This window comes from Pungitius pungitius, chromosome 1 (genome assembly GCF_949316345.1).
Source record: "Pungitius pungitius chromosome 1, fPunPun2.1, whole genome shotgun sequence".
NCBI lineage: Eukaryota > Metazoa > Chordata > Actinopteri > Perciformes > Gasterosteidae > Pungitius > Pungitius pungitius.
The window spans coordinates 13,883,339-13,906,962 of NC_084900.1; the positions used below are offsets into that span (position 1 = coordinate 13,883,339).

At 46.0% G+C, this 23,624-nt stretch overlaps 1 protein-coding gene across 2 annotated transcripts; it reads right to left on the bottom strand.

Moving 5' to 3' along the window:
• Positions 1-711: 711 nt before the first annotated feature.
• On the bottom strand, positions 712-22,706 carry LOC119223228 (PDZ domain-containing protein 4-like). Of its 2 annotated transcripts, none has more exons than XM_062562122.1 (17): positions 22,470-22,706; positions 17,826-17,876; positions 17,006-17,108; positions 14,518-14,761; positions 14,313-14,397; positions 12,834-12,932; positions 12,374-12,436; positions 10,904-11,005; positions 7,947-8,344; positions 7,719-7,860; positions 6,539-6,905; positions 5,519-5,933; positions 5,355-5,422; positions 4,658-5,004; positions 4,368-4,508; positions 3,716-3,828; positions 712-2,575 (listed from the first exon to the last, which is right to left on the bottom strand). In XM_062562122.1, exons 1-17 carry the CDS (start codon positions 22,527-22,529, stop codon positions 2,350-2,352), a joined length of 3,024 nt encoding a protein of 1,007 aa, XP_062418106.1. In that variant the 5' UTR covers positions 22,530-22,706; the 3' UTR covers positions 712-2,349. The 2 variants fall into 2 exon arrangements, with proteins under 2 accessions (XP_062418106.1, XP_062418105.1); XM_062562121.1 differs by having other exon boundaries at positions 17,826-17,879.
• Positions 22,707-23,624: the final 918 nt, after the last annotated feature.

Consider the following 23,624-nt stretch of genomic DNA (forward strand, 5'->3'; position numbering starts at 1 on the left):
TTTCTTGTTTTGATTTCTATTTGGTGTAATAAAATGTGGGTTAAATAATCTAATATATAGTTTTTCATCAAGTGAGGAGGTGCTTGCCTCTCAGCAGCAGATGGCAGCACTGACCCGTCGCCACACGCCGTCTGAAGAACCCCACCTTTCTGAAAGGGTCGTTTTCTAGTGGCTCCTCAATGCAACACATGTTTTCTCATCCAGAAAGCCCACAAACAACTACATGGGTTGACTGATTTCACAGTTTGTGAGTTAATAGGAGCACCAGATACCCAGCTAAGCACCTTTAAACCAGAAAGAAAATGGAGTCCCAGCGTCAGCTGAACTGCCAGTTGGTAGAAGTTAAACTTCTCTGTAGCTCTACGGCGAGGGACAAACATGTCAGCCAGATCTACCTGGCAGCACTAAGTTTGATAAGAAAGTTCATGGAAGAGAAGGTTAGAGCTTTTGTTGGGAGGCTATTTCCTGGATCCTGATCCAGATCAGTACTTGGTATATAGCAAGTTGTAAATCAGCTTATTTGATGAAATTGCATTTTCTTGTTTCTTGTTCTTCTGAGTTTGTTTCCTTATGGTTGAAATGCACTTTTTGTAAGTCGCTTTGGTTAAAAGCTAAATGACATCTAATGTAATGTCAACTTGACCCGACTCTCGTTTGTGTATTTACAAACCAGGGAACACGTCTCAATTGACTTCATTTTAATTCATTCTGCATGTTTTCTGTCTTCACATCGTTTTGTACACTACACCACGTTAGATTCAAGAATGCTTTCCAATAATCCAAAATGTTCAATACTTAAACCATGCATGTTTTGTTACTCAGTATTGATATATTATTTTACACAAAATGATGGACACAACCAAGCTCCGAAGCCCCACCCCGTGAGCCCCCCTGCTGCCCAATACTCCATGAGCAACACGTTTAGTAACTTCATATGAACAGTTTGACCTACACATATACACCATTTGACTATATATATATATATATATCGCATTTGACTACATCATGTTCTCTTCCCACATGAGCAGATACTAGTAATGTACCTTTATCCCCACAAGGAGTCTCACAAGGCATTTTGGGAAAGTGATTTACAAATAACGCACCTGTAAATTAAGTCACAGATCAATGAGATCTCAGATATAAAAGTGGAGATATTTTCCTTAAATGCACATGTGTTGAGTGCTGAACACTTTGTCAATAGCAAAGCTGCACAGTATTGTAATATTCATTTTATTTTATATAAATAAATCTGCTGCACTCGTCTATGGTGACCTTCATGCTCTCTGTATTACTCTTTTTAATCAGAAACACATGGCTAGTAAAGATATGAGTGGTGCAGTCACAACGTGTGGATTGTTGATATTCCTGCGAGCCACAGTAGCGTGTTATCAGCACAATGCCAGAGGGCCCACAGACAAAAGCAGTGAAAGTCACACAGACTGGAGGAGGAGGAGGAGGAGGAAGATGCAATTATCTGTAAACTCATATATCCTATTTATACTTCATTGTTTTTGCACAAGCTTTGAAAATAAAGTATTATACAGAAACAAAGGTTGAATATCCTGTAAACTATTTGATTTTGCAGCAAAATCTTGAATCAAATGAAGATTTTAACGAGCTTTTGTTGCTGAAGTCCTGTGCTGCCCACACACCAAGTGACATTAATGAAACGTGGGTAGACTGCATTCAACGGAAAACACTGGATTCCTTTTGTTTCGTGTGCAGAAAGTCGCTGCTGGAGACAAACAAACAAAACATTGTGTAGCCGTAGTCCACGGTAACATCTCCCACCAGGTGTATCAATAATACTTCTGCAGAGGGGTTAGATGTATGTACATTCAGTGGCCTTTGAGGAGAAAGACACTTTGATTTGGATTCTCTGGAATGTTCCTTTCTACATGGCAGTTCTCCTCTCAAAGCTTGTCATCCCTCAAATCGCTGTGTTCCTGCTGTGTGTCTCTGTGTCCACGGTGAGACTGAAGGCTCTGAAAACCTGCGGGGTTCCAGTGAGGCTGAACTGCATCACCTGGCTCCTGGTTGGAGAAGTTCTGATTGACGCGGTCCACAGCTGGATGGAACAAAGGACCACTCCACACCCAATATCTGAAACATTTGACCCCACATCTTCAGGACTTCCAGAGTCTACTGTGACATTAAAGCGTTCCCCGCCGAACATCTTCCCTTACGCTGCGATCTCTCCTGTTTCCTTTCCTTCTATCTTCCACTTTCTCCCTCCTACCTTCGTCACGTAAAAGTGTCCCACTGTCCAGTCTGTCCAGATCAGTAATGTTTCTGATGTCCTTTGTCCGGTCATCTCTTGGTTTGCTCCTCCTCCTCGGTGACCTCAGGTCACACCGTGGTCACAGAGAGCAGAGGGTTGTAGATCTTCTTCCCATCCGGCGACCTGGATCCGTGGGCCAGTAGCTCCTGGATGGTGATCCAGTTGTCGAGGATGCGACGGTTCCTCTTCTTCGAGGTCTTCTTCTGGCTCAGAAGCAGGATGTGGTTTTCCTGTCGTGGGGGAAGTGTTCCTGAACGGGGGTCTTCTGCACCTATTGCTGGTGAGGAAGTGTCCCTGGATAAGAAACCAAAAAACACGGATTCAACCCCCAAAATGTTGGTTCCACACATTTGATCTCATGACCTGGCCGAGAGCTCTGAGCTCTTGAGCGCAGTTCCCTATCAGGGAACTCGAGCTGCGTGGAAACGCTGTGGGAACGCCCCTGTGTGACCGCGTCATGAAGCACGTGTGAAATCTAACCAATGGCGAGCTGGTACGTCATAGGCCGGCGACGCCAGGACCAGGAAGCTATAAAGGGACCCGAAGGGCAAGCCCATTCATCTCTGTGCCTTCATCAAGTGCGTGTGAGTTTAACTATGGCTGAGTTGCAACGTTTTGCTACTTTTTCCAGTGTGCTCCCCCTTGCACCCGGCGGCAGGCTGCGGCGCTCGATGTATTCCTTTCCCGTCGATGCCGCGTCCGCGGGGCTGCTCGAGGGCACCTCCTGGCGCAGCAGGAGAGTGTCGCGTTAAGTGCACCCCCTCACCGAGGCTGGGCTGCAACACGGCACTCTCAGACGGGGCCTTCACGCAGCACGGCTGGTCTAAGGATGGCACCCCCAAGAAGGCTTCATCCAAGCAGCCCTGACGCCATCCAACGTGATCCCTTGCGGCCTGTTGCACTTGAGACCGTTGCAGTGGTGGCTCAGAGCCAAGGGGTTCTCCCCGAGGGGAAACCAGAGCCGTCTGATCAAGGTCACTCGGCGTTGCCTCCGGGCTCTGGCCATATGGAGGGACTCTTGTTTTTATCCCAAGGGCCTGTGCTAGGAAGGATCTGTCGCCGAGTCACTCTCACGACAGACGCTTCCCTCAAGAGCTGGGGAGTGATCATTAGTGGTCACTCAGCCTGGTGGGGCAACACCGGTCCTGGCATATAAACTGTCTGGAGATCTTGGCAGTGTCTTAGGCATAGAAACACTTCCGCCCAGCCTTGACGGACCAGCATGTTCTTGTCCGGTCAGACAACCCACAGCGTTTCCACGTTCCAGCGTTCCCTTCAGGGAACTAAGGTTACATAGATAACCAGAGACGTTTTGTTGAACTGGTTTCCCCCCAGTTTGACACGTTTTTTATTATTTTGGGCTTAAGGATGTTGTGAATAATCATTTTAATGATTTCTTCAGTCGTCCGGGTAGAACCCGTCCTGGTACTCTACCTGTCTCCTTTGAGGTAGTCCAGGCGGCTTTGCATCATGAACTCTCTTCTTCGTCGGTATTCTCTGGCTCTCAGCAGCTGCTGCTTCCTCTCCTCCTTGCTCCAGTATCGGCCCTGACATAGCACAGTTCCACACACAGTTATAAATATGAGCTGTGTGTGTAAACACAATGAGAGGAAGTGTTATGTTGGTTGTGGAATTGGGATCTAAAATTGTGACTAGTTAGTTATTTTATTGTTTTTGAACAGAGAAACAGAAAGAGGTCCACATGCAGGATGGTCGGGTAAACATTTAGTTAGGTCATGTGGTTGTTCTTGAACGTCTGTATGAGGAAAACGAAGTGACAAAAAACATTGTATGTGGATATGTTGAAATATAATATTGCTGAGATCACAGCGTAGACAGGCCTTACTAAGCTGAGATCACTACGTAGACAGGCCTTACTAAGATGAGATCACTACGTAGACAGGCCTTACTAAGATGAGATCACTACGTAGACAGGCCTTACTAAGCTGAGATCACAGCGTAGACAGGCCTTACTAAGATGAGATCACTACGTAGACAGGCCTTACTAAGCTGAGAGCACATCGTAGACAGGTCTTATTAAGCTGAGATTACAGCGTAGACAGGCCTTACTAAGCTCAGACTCTACCTGCTTCATCTCACTGGCCGCGTCGTCGTCGGTCGTCATGCCGCTGCGTTCCTCTCTGATCTTCATGGCTCTGGCCTTTAGGAGCCGATCCCTGACCGGCCGCTTGGCCACGTAGCGAGTGCCGTCGCTCCGGACCTTCACCTAGAGAGAACAAAGGAAAGTGGTGATTTAAAAAGACCCCATATCCTTTGCTTCACTTGTTTTGCACATGTTTTAGCAGCTTCTAGCCATCAGGTTTCTCCCTCTGAGTTCAAAGGGCTGATGGGAGAATCCTTCACCACAGCATTTACCTTCCACTCCATACGCTGCGGTGAGGCCGTCGGCGATGAGTGCGTCAGCCCGAGCGGTAGAGCCAGTCCTAACCGCGAGGCGCCTGCCTGGTGGCTCTCCAGACCACAGGGGGCGCTGTTCACGCTCCTGGGGCTGGCAGGGCAGCTGCTGTCCATTCCCCTCCCCCTCTCCTCGCCCTCGGCTCTCGCTCTGTCCCGGACTCGGTCCAGCGGGTCCACCAGGCCTTCAGAGGGCAGCGTCATGCAGCTCTGGTAGCGGTCCAACGGTTTGTTGTGACTCTGGCGTCTTCTGCTGAAATACGGACTGGACTCTGCACTTCCCCCTCCGGGCCTGTCGGCGGCGCCACCTGCAATCAGAGAATTTCAGAGAATTATTCCTAGATTTGTATCGCATTTTCCTGTGAAAGTCCAGCAACCTGTTACATTAATACAGTCTATCAAAAGGATAGATGTGTGAAATGAAGGTATTAATCCCTAAAGCTGAAGAGTAGAAGACTTCTTGAAAGACTCCCATTGTGTATCTTTGGTTTCAATGCATGTTAATTGTTGTGGCGTGTCGTGCTGCAGACAGATGCACCACTGAGGAACTTTAGCATATAACTGGCTACTTATGGGCAACCAAACCATCAGCAGAACTTTTCCTCCTCTTTGAAAATGAGCATCCACAGTATACAGAATAATTCCGTTCATTCTGTACCTGCTCTGGAGCCCCGCCCCCCATCAGCCACACCTCCTCTGGATGATCCCGCCTCTCTGGTCAGAGACCTGAAGATGAAAACAAACCCAACGTATCATCTAATACAATCAAAATGATGCAGTGTTCACAAGGTTTGAACTAACAACATGTGATGAAAGCAAAACCTGAATTTGGAGGGAGTGCAGGGGGTGGAGCTTGAGCCTTGTGGCAAGTTTCCATTGGCTGTCTCGCACTTCCTGTAAGTGCCAGGTGAGAAGGACCCACTGAGGTTGGAGTGCCGCCTCTCTCTGTCCCGCCCGCGACGCCGCGGGGTGAGGGGGGAGTTCAGAGGGGGGAGGCGAACAAGGGGGAGAAGAGGAGGCGGGGACATCATCCGCCCACCGACGTGGTCCTCCTCTTCCTGGAGAGGCGGGATCTGCTCGGTGCTGACCAGTGGCGTGCTGCGGCAGCTCTCCCCGCCGGTGTTGTAGGCGCTGGTACTGTCTTTGTCGTCAGGTCGCTCCGGGAGCTCGTTGATGGCCGACAACTCGTGGCGATGAGGGTCATCGTCGTCCATGTCCTCGCCGCCGTTGTCCAAACCTACGAGAAAAGAATGTTTCATTCATTCGTTAAAATGCTTTTTTAAATTTAGAAGATAAATTCTAGAAGGTAATCAGAGATTCAGAGATTATTTTTAAACTTTGATTACAAAAAAGAATGTCTTCCCAGGCAGCTCCACCTACATTATCCTCCTCTTGGATCGACACATGGATTTTTTACACACATTTTTAAAGAAAAATACATTAACAATGAGATGGTTGAATAGTCCAAATGTTCTTTTAAATTATTTATTTTTTAAGAGGAACCAATCTAACTTTGGCTGCCTCACGGCGTTGTGTTTTGAAAGTGATGTCATCACACAGTGGCTGTAGCCACATGTTGAGCTTTACAACCAAGAATTTATTGTTTAAAGCATCGGAACTAAACTTTTATCTCTGGAGCCAGGTGGCCTTTAGAAAAAGGAAGAGAAGCTTTTGTAGTCATGGCAACCGTGTGAGCGCCTGTTTAATATAAAAGCATTTTTTATCCATGAAAGGAAAAGAACAAATTTGGCACACACAAATGAAACTTAGGTAGCCTGCAAACGCGCAGACCTCATGCCGGATTTAACCCTTCCTTTGACACATTCCTGTTGTCATGGTTACCTGCTTCAGGGGGGCGAGGTCGCCCGGCCGTCTCCTCCTCCATCATCCAGGCTTTCAGGCACCTCTCTCTTAGCTGCTGCATTTTCTGCGCTCGCAGGATGTTGCGGCACTTGAACTCCAGGTGGCGTAGCTCCTCCTCGATCAGCGCCATCTCGTGCTCGCTCAGAGTGGCGTTAAAGCTCACGTCCACCAATGAAGAAGAATCCTCCTCTTCCGTTCGCTCCCCCGGGTCCTTCCCCTCGGCCTCTCTCTTTTTGTTGCGTTTCTCAAACTGGCACTTGACCTCCAGCAGCTCCTGGTACCGCTGGCACTCCTCCTCCGTCAGACCGGGCATCATCATGCTCAGAGGGGGCTGATGGTGGTGGAGCTGAAGTTCAGAGGTCATGAGTTAGCAAGAAACCATAATTATCTCAAAGGTTAAAAACAATTCAACAAGATCAGTAGCTCAAATTAATAAAGCTTGTAATATATAAGATAAGAATGATGGAATAGCACAAATCTTAAAAAGTTCAAAATATTTTCATCATCAATAATCTCCTCAATCTACGGATGCCGCTGGAGGTCAGCTCCGTTTTGTGTTCGTATCCGTGCTTTGCCATCGTGTCTTCTGAGTGTGGCGGTCAGTGAAGCACCCCCCCCCCCCGCCCCCACCAGGATGGCACCATCAGAAGCGGGTGTCACAGTGGAAGCGCAGCTCTTGCCATGAGACGCCGAAGTGCTCCGCTCTGGATAATGGTGTAAATGGTTTTCCTGCTGCGGCACATGAGCACGTACAGTACACCCCTGGAGATAGATACCCCTTTATTAGTAGTTGGGATTAGTATCTTTGGGATTTTATCGTTAGCTCTTATCAAATGTTCTTTATTATTTTATGAGGAAAATGGAAAACTATCAATATTTGTGTTATTATTGCATTTAAATTTTCTTTATTCCGCTGCAAAAGCTTCTTCACTCTCCTCTTCTACTTCAAGATCAGTGATCTGACTGCATCTATCGTCGCCATGGTTACCCCCTGCTCCACTAAGCATTAGTGCAGGTTAATGTTCTGCTCGCTGCTCTCATGTTTTGAGAAATGTTGGTTCCATCACATGTGAGTTCTCAGCGTTTGTGTGCGTGCGTCTTTTGGGGGATTTGCCATCATTCATGAAATAAAATATCTCCATCTTCAATTTGTCTGCACCTTGTGGTGGTGGTGGGGGCCCGCTGCCCACTCCAGGCCAGGGAGGGAGTCTGAGCTGAGCTGAAGGTCTCGCAGGTGGAGGTAAGGAGGGGTGGTGTCTCCTCGGCCAGGGCTCAGGCCGGGGCTTGGTCTAGGACTCGGTCTGGATACACGACACACAGGGGTTTGTGAAATGGAAACCTCGCCTAGACGTATTCTCCCGAGTACTGACGCTAGACCCGGTCCTACCTGGGGCTTGGTCCCGGTCTAAACTTCCTGGCGCTGCCGGGGGTGTTGGTGGTGTTGGTGTTGCAGGCGCTGGTCTGATCACCCAGCAGGTCGTGTTCTGACGACTCCTCGTAGCGGGTGCTGTCGTCCGTCCGGCCCACCCCGCTGTCCAGCTCCTGGCTGTTGGACAGCAGAGGAGCCAGGCTGAGGGGCGGAGGGAGGGACACCGGGGGGTCTCCGTCCTCCTTTTCTTCTCTCTCTCCATCCTCGTCCCCGTCCACCTCACCTGCTTCCTCCGGGCAGCCAAGGCCTCTGCCCCGACAGAGGCGGTAAGCGGCGGAGGATTGAGGGTCTGTGAGAAAGCTTCCTACTTCCAGAGTCAGCTCCATGTCCTCCTCTGGACCAGCAGGGTCGTCATTCTGAAATAAATGAATAATAAATAGATGCTAATAACCATACAAGACCCTGAAGACCAAACCTCCCAGACCCTCAAGACCGAACCTACCAGACCCTGAAGACTCAACCTTCCAGATCCTGAAGGCCAAACCTACCAGACCCTCAAGACAAAACGTACCCTCAAAACCAAACCTACCAAACCCTCAAGACCAAACTACCAGACCCTCAGGGCCAGACCTACCTACCAAATATAGCTCCATTAAAAAGCATCACTGAGCCTCACTGCTGGTGCTTCATTATTTGTGTGTTTAACTGACGTGTTTGAATGTCATGCAGTTCCTCCTCTGTCAGCAGATATGTACACAGAGCTGTGATAAATCATCCTCTGTGTGTGTGTTGTAAGGCACAGTGCACACACAACCAATTAGTGTTGTGAAGAAAAAAGGCTGACTGTGAATATCACGAATCTGCTTCACACATGTGAACAGTTGTGAACTACACACTTCATTTGGGATGACAAAAGAGCCTAAAATTACTAACCCTTGCGAGGAGAAGATCTGCATTCTCTCTACCTGTCTTCATACAACAGTTTGTACGACGTCCTCCAAAAGGTTTCTATTATTCACAAGGGAATCGGTAACAATGTGATTTGGCAGAAGTCAAAGTTTCGATTAAAAATGAAAAGAAACTCTACCCTGACCCCATAGGAATTATTATATAATAATTTATAATATATATAAGGTGCTGGATGCAGGGCTGATGAGTAGTACATCTATTCACGATGGAGGCATTCAGAAAAACACTGTGAGGTCACTGAAGTGAATGTACATTCACAGCCGTCAGGTCTGCAAATGTTAACTCTGGGTAGTGGTTGTGAGGAAAGGTCTCAGGTGTCTAAGCTCCAGAGAGGGAAACAAGCCACTGCTAGTGTCCCATGTGTTGGATGGCAGGAGGAGACCACACCGATCCTCCCTCACCAGGAGGAAGTGGGTCACTGAAGGACATTACGAATGTGGGGACTATTTTTGGAGCTGAAAATGAAGAAATCATCCTAAAAAAAAGAATTGGCTCAGTTTCTCAGTTTAAAGTAATGAAGAGATTACTGCATTAACTGTATTAATCCTATTAAACTGAACCAGTCTCACTCTAGTCCAGGGCTGGACTGGGACAAAAAGAGGGCCCTGGCATTTTTGCTCAGACCGGCCCACCACAATCGGTCGGACACAACCACCAACCAGTACACTATCCTTGCGGTCCCTGTAGATATGCATATCTACTGTTCCGTTCCCAAAAACCCATACAAAGCTGAGAACTACTGTGCCATGGACAGTAATGTCGGTAATCAGACAGTTGATGGACCCCGTTGACTTCCATAGTAGGAAAAAATACTATGGAAGTCAATGGGGTCCCTCAACTGTCTGATTACCGACATTCTTCACAAAATCTTTCTTTTTGTTTAGCAGAGTAAAGAAATTCATACAGGTTTGAAACAACTTGGGGGTGAGTAATTGATGACACAATTTTCATTTCTGGGTGAACTATCCCTTTAAAGAGCTCAAACCCTTCTTTAATATGACACCAAACAACATTTACCTCTAATTGTTGAGATACTTTGCATAAAAAACCTATACAAACAAATGACTCACACAAAACGTCCTGATAATGTATTTACAATTTAGAGTATTCACTTGCCGTAATATTGCATATTGATGATATTGGAAATTCAGAAGCATTAGAAAATATCTAGTTATTTGAATATACAGCTTTCAAAATGCAAATCGGGTTTTTAACCCCCAAATAACATACGTTAGCTACCTATTCTAATGTGTAACTCGTTGTGGGCAAGTAATAATTAAAATAATCAAATGGCATCATTTAAGTTTTTTTCTAGAGAAGAAGGGCCGTCGACGGCTGTTCTGAGTTTTAAATGGTTACATTAGAATTTATATTATATATAATATCCCAAGTTGCAATTGAATAAGTTAACTCTCAACTCTGCTAGCTACAAAAACAGTGCAAAATAGCTTATGCTGTGTTATTTGTCACCTCTCCTCCTCCATGTGCTGTGTTCACCTGCTGTTTCTGCAACATGTCGTCAGGTTCTGTAGTAGTTTTGGTAACTGAAGCTACAGCACTAAACATGTCGGTTATTTTTGAACATATTGAGGCATCAACCTCTAGATTTTGTTTGGCCCGCAATTTCTCCGCACCCCCCTTGCTCTTACGTTTTTGTTTCTCCATCCTGATCCACACATTTCTTTCTGGCTCTGAGCCACTGACGCATCTGACTGACACACGGAGAGGGAGGGGTGGAGCCTGCTAAGAGATGATTGGAACGTGTCAGTGTGGAAAATGAACCAATGGGCCGCTGTCCCTGCTTTATGGGCCGGTCGAAAGCAAAAAAAAGAAAAAAATTGTATAGGCCAATCGACTGGCCCCCAAGTGCGTAGGCCCACCAGGCATTTGCCCGGTATGCCAGATTACCAGTCCAGCCCTGCTCTAGTCCTGATCCTCTACTGGACAGTGGATGAGGGGGGGTGTTCTTTCTATGGTTATTTGCTTCTAGTGTCATGTGATGTCACCTCTATGTCGGGCCGGGCCAGCAGCAGGGAGAAGTTAATGCTGTCCTCTCGGGTCAGAACTGCCACCGCCTCCTCTCTGTTCTGGATGTCCACTCCGTTGATCTGGAGGGGAAGGGGGAGAAGGGGGGGGAGGGGGGAATCCAATCTGAGAATTTCTCTCTGTTTTTTATCCAAACACCACAGTGTCTTCCCCTCCGATTAATTGCGTCACATGACCACCTTTCTCGTATATTACAATGTGTGCGAACCATGTCAGAGGCAGATATGGTGAGTCCTTGTGAGTAATGAGCGGTACGTTCCCCGGAGAGACACCCGGTAACCATGGCGATGGGATGGTGCCGCACAGTCGATTCTCATCACACATCGCTCAACTTTTCTTCCCCTCCGACACTGCTTTTCAGTCGGAGGGTCAGAGGTCAACAAGCAGTAAAATGTCATCGGAGATAAATTCATTCACGCTCGTTTTTCAGATTTATAGTCGAGGGGGGGGCGAACAAAAACACCCATTTAAAGGGATTTCATAAAGGTCAAACCCCTCATTAAGCTCCCGCTGACGGCTCCTCTTCCAAAACCGTAGACAACAGTGGATTCATGTTCATCTTTAGTTAAAATTCAACAATTTGATTATCAATGCAGTGGTGTCCTGTGTTTGGTCGCCTGCATCAGGTGACATTCTGTCGGGGGGTGTGACTGCGATAAGACGATAAGAACCGTCTGGTAAGGTGCCCCCCCCCTTTCGCTCTGGCTCGGTTTGGGATATTGAGGTTTGTGCTGCTTCTGCTCTCCTGTCATATTCTGACAAACAAAGCCGAGAGGTGTGCTGGATTCACTGGGTGACCACAACACTGCCCGCCCCCCCCCTCGGTCTATTTAGGGCAGCAGTAACTAGGCTGCCGACGGCTCGTTCTTATTGGACCAGGCTGTCCACGAGGGTCCAAGGTATGAATTTACATAGTTTGATATGAATCTATTTTCCTCCTGAGGCCCGATCATTGATCATTGAGCAAATTTGTAATTTGCGATTTTGGGCTATACAAAATAAAATGATTTGAAAATAAAATGAATTTATGGGTATTGAGAACAACTAATGGCGTCTGCTGCAAAAGATTATTGGTTTGGGTTTTTAAAGTTTGTTGAGTGAGTTTCTTTAACCCGAATCACATTATCACATGATGAGATAAGGAAAAGCTGATAGACATTTTCTGTTTCATGTTTCATGCCCATAGTATATTTTAAATATCTTTGGGAGGGTAAAATATGGAAAATAGAAATCCAATTAAAACATAATCCTCATATTGTGTTTGTTTTGTCCAGAAACAAGTTCAGATTTTTTCTCGTTACGCGTGGGCAGTAATAAAATAATAAATGTAAATAAATGTAAAATAAAAAATAAAAAATAAACTACGTCCATAAAGGACACAGGTTTTAGGGAGCACAATAACTTTCAAAGCAGTCTTTACTTTGTCGTACCTGTAGGATTCGGTCGCCCTCTCTGATGCGTCCATTCTTGGCGGCTATGCTGTTTGGATTAACCTAACGATAAAGACACAAAAAGCTCTTCACTAACTGATGGATGAATAAATGAAGTCATGAATAAGGAAACGGATCAATGACAGGACGACGGCGGTATCAACTGGCAGAGTGAATGGAAAGAGAGAGAGAAATTGGTCGGATCGATGATTCAAAGGATAAGATCATGGAGAAAAGGATGAATGTGTGGGTGTAACTAATGAATGAGGAGGCTGGATGAAGAGAAGGATGATTGATGAATGAAAGAGAAATGGAGTAAGAAGGAGGAACATCAACTGTTTTATAGCATCATATGCTGGGGCGGGGGGCTATCTGCGTAAATATGTGAGAAGATAAATGAGATGAACTGTGGGGAGGAGGAGGAGTTGAATGCAGGGACGAAGAGTAGTTGAGGTTTTACCTCGCCGACATAGATCCCCAGATCCTCCTCGTCGTCGGTTCTGTAGCACACTGTCAGACCCAGCTTGTCCTGCTGACTCGATTTGTACAGCTCCACCTCCTGCAGGACAGAAGAAGAAAGACAGATTTATTCAAACAGACTCCAGATCAGAAGAGGAGCTGCATGACATTCAGTTCAAGTGGACTGAAGAAGCGATTGAGACCATGAACTCATGTTTACAATGTTTACTGACTGTCTTACTCCCATAGACTTCTATGGGACCAGAGGAGTCGCCCCCTGGTGGTGAGTAGGGTGATGTAAGTCAAACACAAATCCAACATTGGCTTCGTTGTACGGTTTTTTCGTCACGTTTGTCACAAACTTAAGATCAAAGGCAGTTTTAGGAGGCCAGAGACAAGAGACAAAGAGACCTTCATCGTGGCTTTAACACTCCAATCTGGATCCAGCCGGAGGGCATCGACAGAGGAAAGTAGGTGATTATGAAAGCAAATGAAGGACTTAATCCATGGAATAGGATGGACATTAGAAGGTCGTTTAGGGGGCTATAATGAAGGTGGAGAATGTGGTAACGACTGAGAGAGGAGAGATGGACCCGAGTAAAGAATAAACATGGAAGAGAAGAGGGAATGTCTTTAGTAAGCGGGCCAGAACGAAGGAGAGCGTTTCCACTTTACTGACTTCTTTAACGACCAAACTGACGTCGGTGTCGAGCAGCTCTCAACCAGCGGAGCGGAGACAGAGGAAAACGAGCTGCTCAAATGAACCTAGTGATCCATCAGGCTGCAGTAAAGTGAACAAGAGCCTCCTGTGAAGGTTTAGACCGGTCCGACCGTCACTCTTCTCCTCCAGCACCACAGCCAGTAGAAGTCAATTTGTTCCTTTTCTCAAGAGACACCAGCAGGAATGTCTCCATTTCTGTTTTACATCCTTACGGTTTCATCTCGTCAATACTTTGCTCAGTTATTTGTAGTTCTCCTTTTCCTCTGTGGAGTATTCTCCCAGTGGAGGCGAGTGAGGTGGAGCAACCACAGGGTGTAGCTCTTATCTGAGGCCTACTGCACCCAATAAAGCAACACATCTTTCATGGTTAACATCAAGAACAATACGACAAAAGGACCTTTTTATTATTCCACTTAGGGTCAAATTATCGGCATGAGGGGAGGAAGTGTAAGAAGAGGGGAGGAGCCAAGAGGAGGAGAATGAAAAGCAGGGAAGGAAGAGAAGTACGAGGACATAATGAATTAGTTGAATTAGGCTTGAGAGGCGACCGGTGTTGCCATAGAAATCAAGCCTTTAATTCCTCATTCTGGTCATCTTCTACTGTTTTGGCAACAAGAGAAGTCTCTGGCAGCGACCTGTCAATCAGTGTGCAATTCGATAGTAGGAGGCGTCAAAATATTAAATGGAGCTCACTGACGGGCTAAAGAGACGGTTCAGAGCCAGAGGCTCACCAAAGGCTTCGGTGACTTCAGTCCTCACCTCGTACTCCAGGTCATCCTGTCTGTCCACCTGGTGGTTGGAGACGTCGAAGTAGTCATCGGGGTCGTTGTACTCAAACACACAGCTGGAGGGGGGAGTCAGAACGGGGTGGCGGGACAATAATACTAATCAATCAGTCCCCGTCTCATCGGATATAGATTTTTATACTCACACAACAATTCAAAAGACAACTGTCATGACTCACTAGTAATCGATCGCATCGGGCCCCTCGAGGTGAGGGAGGGGGGAAGGTGCAGGTGGATGGATGGAGGAGCTGCCCCCCCGCCCCTGGTGGTGTTGGTGGTGCTCTCTGCTCCTCCCCAGCGGCGCCATGTTCTGGAAGCTGATGTCCGTCTGCGTGGCGTTGTCGATGCAGTCGGGGATCGGCACCATGGCAACAGAGTAGATGGAGCCGCTGCCGGCCCCCTTAGCGCCGCACACTAACGTACCTGGGGGAGGAGGGGGGGGTCGAGTTTACACAGGAACTGTCAAGGCCTTGCCGTGGTGGATTCCCCCAAATATGTGCAAACAAGGACTTTACTTTGATGGTTGGTCCTTAACGATCAATAAAGAGATCTCACAATCCATGTATGATTGTAGATCATATTTCTAAATGTTCTAAAATAAGAAATAAGCTGCCCTCTTATAGTTAGGGCTGGCTCAGGTTAGCCTGGACCAGCCCTTAGTTAAGCTGCTCTAGGCCTGGACTGCTGGAGGACTTCTTAGGACACACCGAGCCCCTCACTCACTCTCTCACTTTCACTCTCTCCAAGAATCCATGTTTTATTATTGTACATCACTAATTCAGCTTCATTCCGGGAGTTCTTTGTGTTTTCTCGCCTAGCAGTTCTCTGTAGATCAAAGTTTCGTCTGGAAGGTGGTCATCACCATTATTTTGAATATGATTCATATTACTGTCATCATAAGCCAACATTATCCTTTCCTAAAGTGTTTGCGCTCCATCTCCCCAGAAGCTTCTGTGGATGGTGGTTCTGGATCTGATGGTTCTATCATCAGATAGATCTATCTGATGGAGGTTCTATCTGATGGTGGTTCTATCTGATGATATTTCTATCTGATGGAGGTTCTATCTGATGATGGTTCTGTCTGGTGGAGGTTTTGTAAAGGACCTCTGATAGGGGGAGTATTCGAATATATGGTTAAGTATTTTATTTTAGGCATTTTGTTACGGCAATTGGAGCATTTCCGGTTGCGTTTTATTTTGAAGGTTGGAAAACCGGAAGTGGGCAGTTAGAAGCGAGAGTAAGAAGAACTATAGAAAAACACGGAAAGAGTCACGGTTTTATTAGTTTAGCACCTGGTTGACAGGGGCACAAGGTTAGTATCTGTTCATGTTTGTAAAATATTGTTTTAGGTTATTACATTTTCTTTCTGTTCTGTATAAGATGCTAATTAGTGTTAATATTAATTGTTTCTCTTAGTTCTTACGGTGTGTTCAATAAAACACCTATGGACCATCAGTTTAAGACTAGACCATAATTCAGCCAGGGATGCTACAGGTTCTATCTGATGATAGTTCTATCTGATGGAGGATCTATCTGATGGTGGTTCTATCTGATGGTGGTTCTATCTGATGATAGTTCTATCTGATTGAGGTTCTATCTGATGGAGGTTCTATCTGATGATGGTTCTATCTGATGGTGGTTGTCCCTGCAGTGGTCCTGCTGTACACTTGTTCTGCTACTTGCAATTATTTGTATCATTTCTGTTAGAGGAATTGAATGTATTGTACATCTTTTACACTGTTCATGTACACATGACATCTATTGCAGTCTGTCCATCCCAATAGAAGGATCCTCCTCTGACCTTCTCACTAAGGTTTCTTCCCTTTTTTCCCCATTGAAGGGCTTTTCATATTTTGGTTTTTCCTGCTGATGTAAGGGTTTTGGGGCTGTTTGGAGGATGTTGCATGTGTACAGACTGTAAAGTCCTCTGAGGCAAATTTGTCATTTGCGATTTTGGGATATACAAAATAAAATGAATTGAATTGAATTGAAATTGAATCAAGCCAAAGGTCATCGGGAGGGACAATGGGTCTGGTTCATGTCTAATGTAGGAGATCCTCTACCTCCTCCTACTCCTCACTCTGCAGTGACGATATTTAGACAATTTAAAATATAATTCATCCATTTCAGACATCAGAGGAGAGATAAGATTAATTCAGTCAATCATTTTCACATTTAGTGATGAAAAAGCCAAAGGAAATCAAAGATAAAAGGCAACAAATTCATTCATCATTCACTGCTGTTTGTTGCTCTTTGTTTTTATGCTGAATTAGTGAAGGAGGAAACTCAAAGGGAGGTGAGGTACTGATGGCTTTTGACTAATAATGAAACAAGCAGAATGTGATAAAACGTGCAGTTGCACCAGAAAAGATGGTAAAACTCAGGTGATAATACTAAGTGATTTAATATTTAAGAAGATTAGAGCGATAAGAGGGGAAGAAGATGAGAGATGAGAAAACATTACGAGGAAGAAGACCGTCAGCTGAAACTAGAAGTGAAAGATTTAAACCACTGTGTTAAATCACGAGATGAGAGTGTGGGAAGGAGCAGAATGAAGCGAGAGTGATGGGTCTGAAGTACGAACAGAGGCAACATTAAAGCCGTAAAAAGAGGAACGCAGCCTGAATGATCAAATGTGCGCTGACGCAATTGAGCGGCTCGCGTTACCTTTCCTCCTGTGACTCTTGCGGACCGACCCCAGTTGGTGCAAAGGCTCCTGGGAGTTTTGCGTTTTCTCCAGTGGGAGCTGAGAGGGCCTCCGTCCTCGGACCTGAAGAAGGGATCAGATCTAAAGTTGGTACCCACAGAATCACTGCAGAGAGCTGCCAGATGTCAGGTGTCTTCCACTTCCTGTGATTTGTAATCCGCTCAGTGGAAACGGCCCGCTGGCAGCGCACCGTCCCACCGGTCAACAGATGGAAGGAGCGCAGCAGGAGGTGCAGCAGTGAGACGTTGAAGAAGGAGACTTCCGAGCAAAAGATTTTTAGGGGTTTTGAGGAACGTGAGCTGATGCACAGAAGAACGAGGCAAGGGGGGAAACTTCATATATCTATGTACTAAGTTGATAAAGCCTGAAGTTAATTACAAAAAGCATTGCAATGCTCTGCTATGCTATGCTATGAGATACAAAGCCAAGAAACAGAAAAACAAAGGAAAAATGGAAAAGTGAACATCTGCAGTTGGACATTTCCATCTGTTTGTGAAGATCAGGTGACATGACAGAAATGTCGTTCTCATACCTGAACCAACAGCAGTTTGTCAGCAAGACGCCTCTAAAGCAGCCAAGCATGAGCATCCCCCCCTCCCTCCTCACATCAATCAACTACACTACAGGCCTGTAGGAGGAAGAAGTTCTCTCCATCTATCCTCAGCCTTGTGGGAAGGGGCCTTATTAAAGATGACTGATAGGAGGCGGGGGATAGGGGGGGGGCATAGCGAGGAGTGAGTGGAGGGTCGATCAGGGCTGACGGATGGCGGCAGGTTCTACCTTCACGTTTCCGTGTCTGTCCATCGGCCGCAGGGAGTCACTCCAGCCTTTCTGCTATTGAGAGGGGGGAGACAGAGAGGGAGAAAGGGAGTTACTGAGGGTGGGGGGGAGACAGAGCGGAAGTCACTGAGGCCGGAGGGAGACAAAGAGGGAGAGAGCGAGTTACCAAGGCCAGGGGGAGACAGAAAGGGCGAGAGGGAGTTACTGAGCCCAGGGGGAGACAGAGAGGGAGTTACTGAGGCTGGGGGGAGACAGAGAGGGAGTTACAGAGACCCAGGGGGGACAGAAAGGGAGAGAGGGAGTTACTGAGGCCAGGGGGAGACAGAGAGGGAGAGAGAAGTCACTGAGGCCGGGGGGAGACAGAGAGGGAGAGAGAAGTCACTGAGGCCAGGGGGAGAAAGAGAGGGAGAGAGAAGTCACTGAGGCCGGGGGGAGACAGGGAGGGAGAGAGGGAGTTACTGATGCCGGGGGGGAGACAGAGAGGGAGTTACTGATGCCGGGGGGAGACAGAGAGGGAGTTACTGATGCCGGGGGGAGACAGAGAGGGAGTTACTGATGCCGGGGGGAGACAGAGAGGGAGTTACTGATGCCGGGCGGAGACAGAGAGGGGAACGAGAACCAGAATCAACATTAAAGAGATTCCTGTAGTTGTTTGTTGAACCAAAGCATAACATTAATTTGGTCTTTATTGTATTGCACAAAAATGTCTGGTATGGTTTGTTGTCATTTTGTGTTTTTTGAGATCTCCACACAACCATGTTTACTACACACATCCATGCTCGATGAGAACAAGGTGACCTGTCAATCAGTATGAAGCGTTAGAGAAAAATATCTGCATGGGGGAACGAGGACTTCCTGTAGAAGCTCCTTGTTTGTCTCGACTGGAAGCGGATTATTGAGTATTGATCGTTGTCAACAGTTAGTCTCTGTAATCGAGGCTGGTTGACTTGTGGTGGCTTGAGGTTGGAACTCATTACGCTGTTGGTTTCTCTTCTCTCACTCATGACTCGTGAGCAGAGCATCTTTGGACTCTTCTGATCACTGAGACTCAAAAGCTGATTGATGGCTGGATCCTCCTCCGTGGTCAGAGCCTCAATCAATGTCACCTCCTGGTGCTCCTCCCTCATGAACTATTTTCTGGATCCATCAAGTTGCACTTCCTCCTCATCCATCACCCCCCCTCCCCCAACACACACACACACACACACATAAGAGTTCCACATCAACACACGTTTGTGACATTTATCCCTTCTACCTATACACTCCCTACCGTGCACAAACACACACCCACCCACTGAGGAGGAAGGATCCATTTTTCATTCCTAGCATGCCGAGGCGGAAGCAGAGGTACTATAATCATACCTGAGGGGAGGGGGCTAAAGGAAGGGACTGGCAGAGATTAAGGGATGAAGTTTCAATCCCGACAGATGAAACCGTAAGAAACACACTGTGAGAAAAGGGGGGGAGGGTGATGGGGCTGTCGGGGGGACTGAAGATGGAAGTGGGAGAGAAGAGGAGAGAGATTTCTTCTTTCATTCTCCCTCTCTCTTTCTGATTTATTGACACTTCATTAACTCATCAAGTTGATGCTTTATTCTGATTTTTGATTATTTTTGTGAGCGTCTCGAGGTAAAATTAAATCATTCAAATGATTTGACTTTTTCATCTCTGGAAATAAACAGCATGTAAACATGAAAACGTAAATCATTTAATGGCGTGATATGAGCTTTCAGCTGAGTGACATGTTTTAGTCATGTAATGTAAATCCACATCATATGAACATCTGTCACAGTTTGGTGCCTTGCTCAGGGGTGAACCTCCATAATCTACATTCTATATGCGGACGAGTCTTTGTGGCTTCATGACTCCTGAACGCAGAGCAGCAATCAAATGTTTTTATTGGATCGTGGAGACAAGTCCTCATTTTCTATATTAAATATAATGTGAACGCATCATGTGACAAAGATTTTAAAACCGTGCGGCGAGGTGATGTATTATTCAAACATGGAATACATTTGTTTCTCTACAAAGATTACTGTTAACACGATGTCTTCATGGAGGAACCCAAAGTATGAACTGAATGTGCTGTGATACAGAAGCTCATGATGTGTTTCTCTTTCTCACGAACGCTCTCCTGCTTGAAGGATCTCCTGTAAACTTTCTAAAGCGTTTCAAAAGCTTGAAAACCATTAAAAAACAAATGCTTCATACATTGCTTCTTGGTTAGTAAAAACATCATTGTTTGTCTAACAATTACAACAAAATTGACAAAGGACAGAATAAAAACTGCAGTAGAATTATTCTTATTAAATAAAAACAACAAGAGTTTTATTTTATCTGATAAACCCCTCAGATAAACCCCTCAGATAAACCCCTCAGTGCACTTTGTGACGGACAGAAACAGATTATTTAGATTTACAAAACGTTTACTAATATTGCTTTTAATTGATTAAGTCAATCTTTGGATTTATTTTTATACAGGTAAAACGTTACCCGTTTTGGACGATGAGCTCATTATTTCCTCTCGTGGAAGCAGCAGCAATGCATCATGGGAGCCGTATCAACACGTTTACCACCAGGTGCAGAATGCAAACGAGGCGGTTCTGTTTCCAGAGCATTTCCTCTGTCCGCTGCTGATGACCTAATGAGCCGACAGCTCGTTACGACTAATGTCTTCCATACAAGAACAAGGGGGGCGGGGGGTGGGGGCTTCTTCTCTTGTGCCGTTTCAAAGGCGTGCTGATGCTCAAAAAGCATGACAGATGCCTCTGTAAAACAACACAATCATTGTCATAGTAAGATGGACAAATTGTGTTTTTTACCCTATATATAGTATATATATCTGCTGAAGAAACATTTCTCTCTCACTCTCTCTATCTCTACCTGTCTGTCTGTCTGTCTGTCTGTGTGTGTGTGTGTGTGTGTGTGTGCTCATTACAGCAGTTCTGCCAGCTCCAGTATTAGAAAGCATAAATAACGGCTTCCCTAATAGCCTTGGTTACCGTGGCAACAGCATCCCATTGAGACAAATCTGACAGCAAAGTGTAGAGACGAGGTGACTGAGATGGAGAGAGGAAGGAGGGGGGTTGGGGGTGCGGGGCACTAGAGGGGAAGAAAGAAGAGCAAGAAAAGAGGTAGATATAGTACCTGCAGGAGACAAAGAGACAGACAGTAGGCGCAGATTGACGGACGGGCCGAGTCGATCTCATCTTAGTTTTTCGTGTTTACTAAAATATGTCACTTCAGTTGAATCAACAAACCAATCATTCTCAATCCTAGAAAGCATCGGAGGAGAGAAGCGTTCACTGGACTGGTCTCCAGTCACATGGACACTACCACCACTGTCACATCCACACAGCCACAGCGTCACCAGTTACCCCCCAGAGCAGAAGAAGTGTGTGTGAGAGCTTTAAAGGGAGTTCTGATGTGTAACTGTGAATCTGATCTGTATAAATATACATGAGAGTGTTTGAGTGAACAGCGCCCCCCCCCCCCCCCCGCCCCCACTCTGATCTATCAGCCTGTCAGTTGCTGGTGAAATACAAAGCGCAGAAGACAAAGAGACCTTTGTTCCCAGCGGGGGAGGACTCTGAGAATTGATTTGACTAAATTTGGTTGTTTGCGTAAAATGATCTGTTGAGAGGAAGAACGTTTTGAGTCAAGGTGGAGATGAAAGAAGACCGAAAGTGTGTGTTTTCTGTATGAGAGGACCTGCAGCTCCTCTATAAACATTTGCAGGTGGAGCTTTGACACGTTTCCTGAACCAGACACGCTGAAAAGCTTTAACCTGTTGGCTAAAAAACCAGAGTTCAGCACCATAGACAGCTCCACCAGTTACCTGTAATCAGACTGGTGTTAAACCAGAGTTCAGCACCATAGACAGCTCCACTAGTTACCTGTAAACAGACTGGTGTTAAACCAGAGTTCAGCACCATAGACAGCTCCACTAGTTACCTGTAATCAGACAGCTGATTGATTGCACATGTAAGATGTAGTTGTACTTCATCTACTTAAAATAGATGTAATCATAAAATAAACGGAAATATTTGCACTGCATGCAGACTGATTCAAGGACAACACAAACTTCTTTTTGTGGACGTTAAGGAATGTGAGAGCGTTTCTGTCCTTTGTGACTTTCAGCCTCCACTGGATTACGGAACACCGGAGAAGTCCCAGCAGGAAGACACAGTGATCTTCACCAATTAATGAGTCCTGAACGTCTCTCACAAGCACACACAGACACACAAAGACACACACATACACTGACACACTCACATTCCGCTCCCCAGGACAGTATTGTGTCTCACTTCTTCTTCCCTCCTTCCGTCATGTTTTACTTCTTAATCTTCCATTAAAACGTTCTCCTCTATGATAAATGATGTAAGATAATATTCGCTTTGAAAGAGACGAGGCCTTCACGGACCTGACGTCTCCACGTCCTGTGTGTCTCTCATACTTATTCTTATGGACAAACATAAGATTGACAGACGTATGACATCATTTTAAAAAAATAAATTATTAGCAGCTAAATGTTGCCTGGTAAATATTATGGTTCCTGATCTCAACCCGACGTCACTGCCTGGAAGGAAGGCCTAAAGAAAGGGTTTTAGGAGACATGAAGGTTGTGTTGATCTGACTTCTTACTTGGAACATGATCCGGTACTGCTCCTCCGGCCGCTTGACCACACACATGTTGCAGCCCATGATATGGACGTCCTCTGCAGGTCCCTCAGAGAAAGACTGATGTTCTGTGTCGATAATCAGCCGTCTGACCTTTAACCTCCAGATCCCACCCCCTCAGGTGTGTCTTCACTAAACTCTCCAGGTTCCTGAGGTATGGAAATGTTTCCTGAAGACTTCTGCTGCTGCTTCCAGGAGTCTTTGTGTCATGAAACAAGGAGTTTCTGTTTCAAAGGGAGAAGTTCCTGAAGGTGATGAAGGTGTGTGAGGTGTAGCTCCACCACTTTGGTCTCAGATTCCTCGATATTTTATGCTTTAAGTCAGCTGGTTGTTGACGGTTTTAAATTTAAATGGAAAAAAAGAGCAAGAAACCTTTTTCGTTCCGTCAAAATGTGAAATATCAGTTTCTTGTAAACACGACCAAAAGCTCTTAAAGTGAATCCAAGTTGTGCTTCATCAGAGCTCAGAAGACCTCTTCATAACTTCCACGATGTAACTGAAGGAAACTTTAACCTTCTGCTTAAAAATCAGGATCTCTGTGACCTCTGACCCCTCTCGTAGTCCTTGTGCTTAAAGATCAGGATCTGTGTGACCTCTGATCTTCTCGTAGTCCTTGTGCTTAAAGATCAGGATCTGTGTGACCTCTGATCTTCTCGTAGTCCTTGTGCTTTAAGATCAGGATCTGTGTGACCTCTGATCTTCTCGTAGTCCTTGTGCTTAAAGATCAAGATCTGTGTGACCTCTGATCTTCTCGTAGTCCTTGTGCTTTAAGATCAGGATCTGTGTGACCTCTGACCTTCTCGTAGTCCTTGTGCTTAAAAATCCGGATCTGTGTGACCTCTGACCTCCACGCAGTGCTTGTGCTTAAAGATCAAGATCTGTGTGACCTATGACCTTCTCCTGCTTCTTGTGCTTTAAGATCTGGATCTAGGTGACCTCTGACCTCCTTGTGGTGCTTCGGGCAGGAACTCACTGGAGACTTTTTGTGGCTCTGAATTCGCTGAGAGCTCCTCCCAGGTGCTCAGAACTCTCGGAAGGTCTTTCTGGTCAGATTGTGGCGGCTTTAATGGTGGTTATTGTACTGCTGCTCATGTTCGATGCTGGGTGGGGGGCGGGGGG

Excerpts from the sequence above, each read along its gene's own strand:
- LOC119223228 (XM_062562121.1), bottom strand. The coding sequence starts at position 22,529 with ATGGGCTGCAACATGTGTGTGGTCAAGCGGCCGGAGGAGCAGTACCGG. Across the intron at positions 12,437-12,833 it reads TGGGGATCTATGTCGGCGAG|GTTAATCCAAACAGCATAGC; the intron begins GTAAAACCTCAA and ends CTTTATCGTTAG. Across the intron at positions 7,861-7,946 it reads AGACCGGGACCAAGCCCCAG|ACCGAGTCCTAGACCAAGCC; the intron begins GTAGGACCGGGT and ends TCGTGTATCCAG.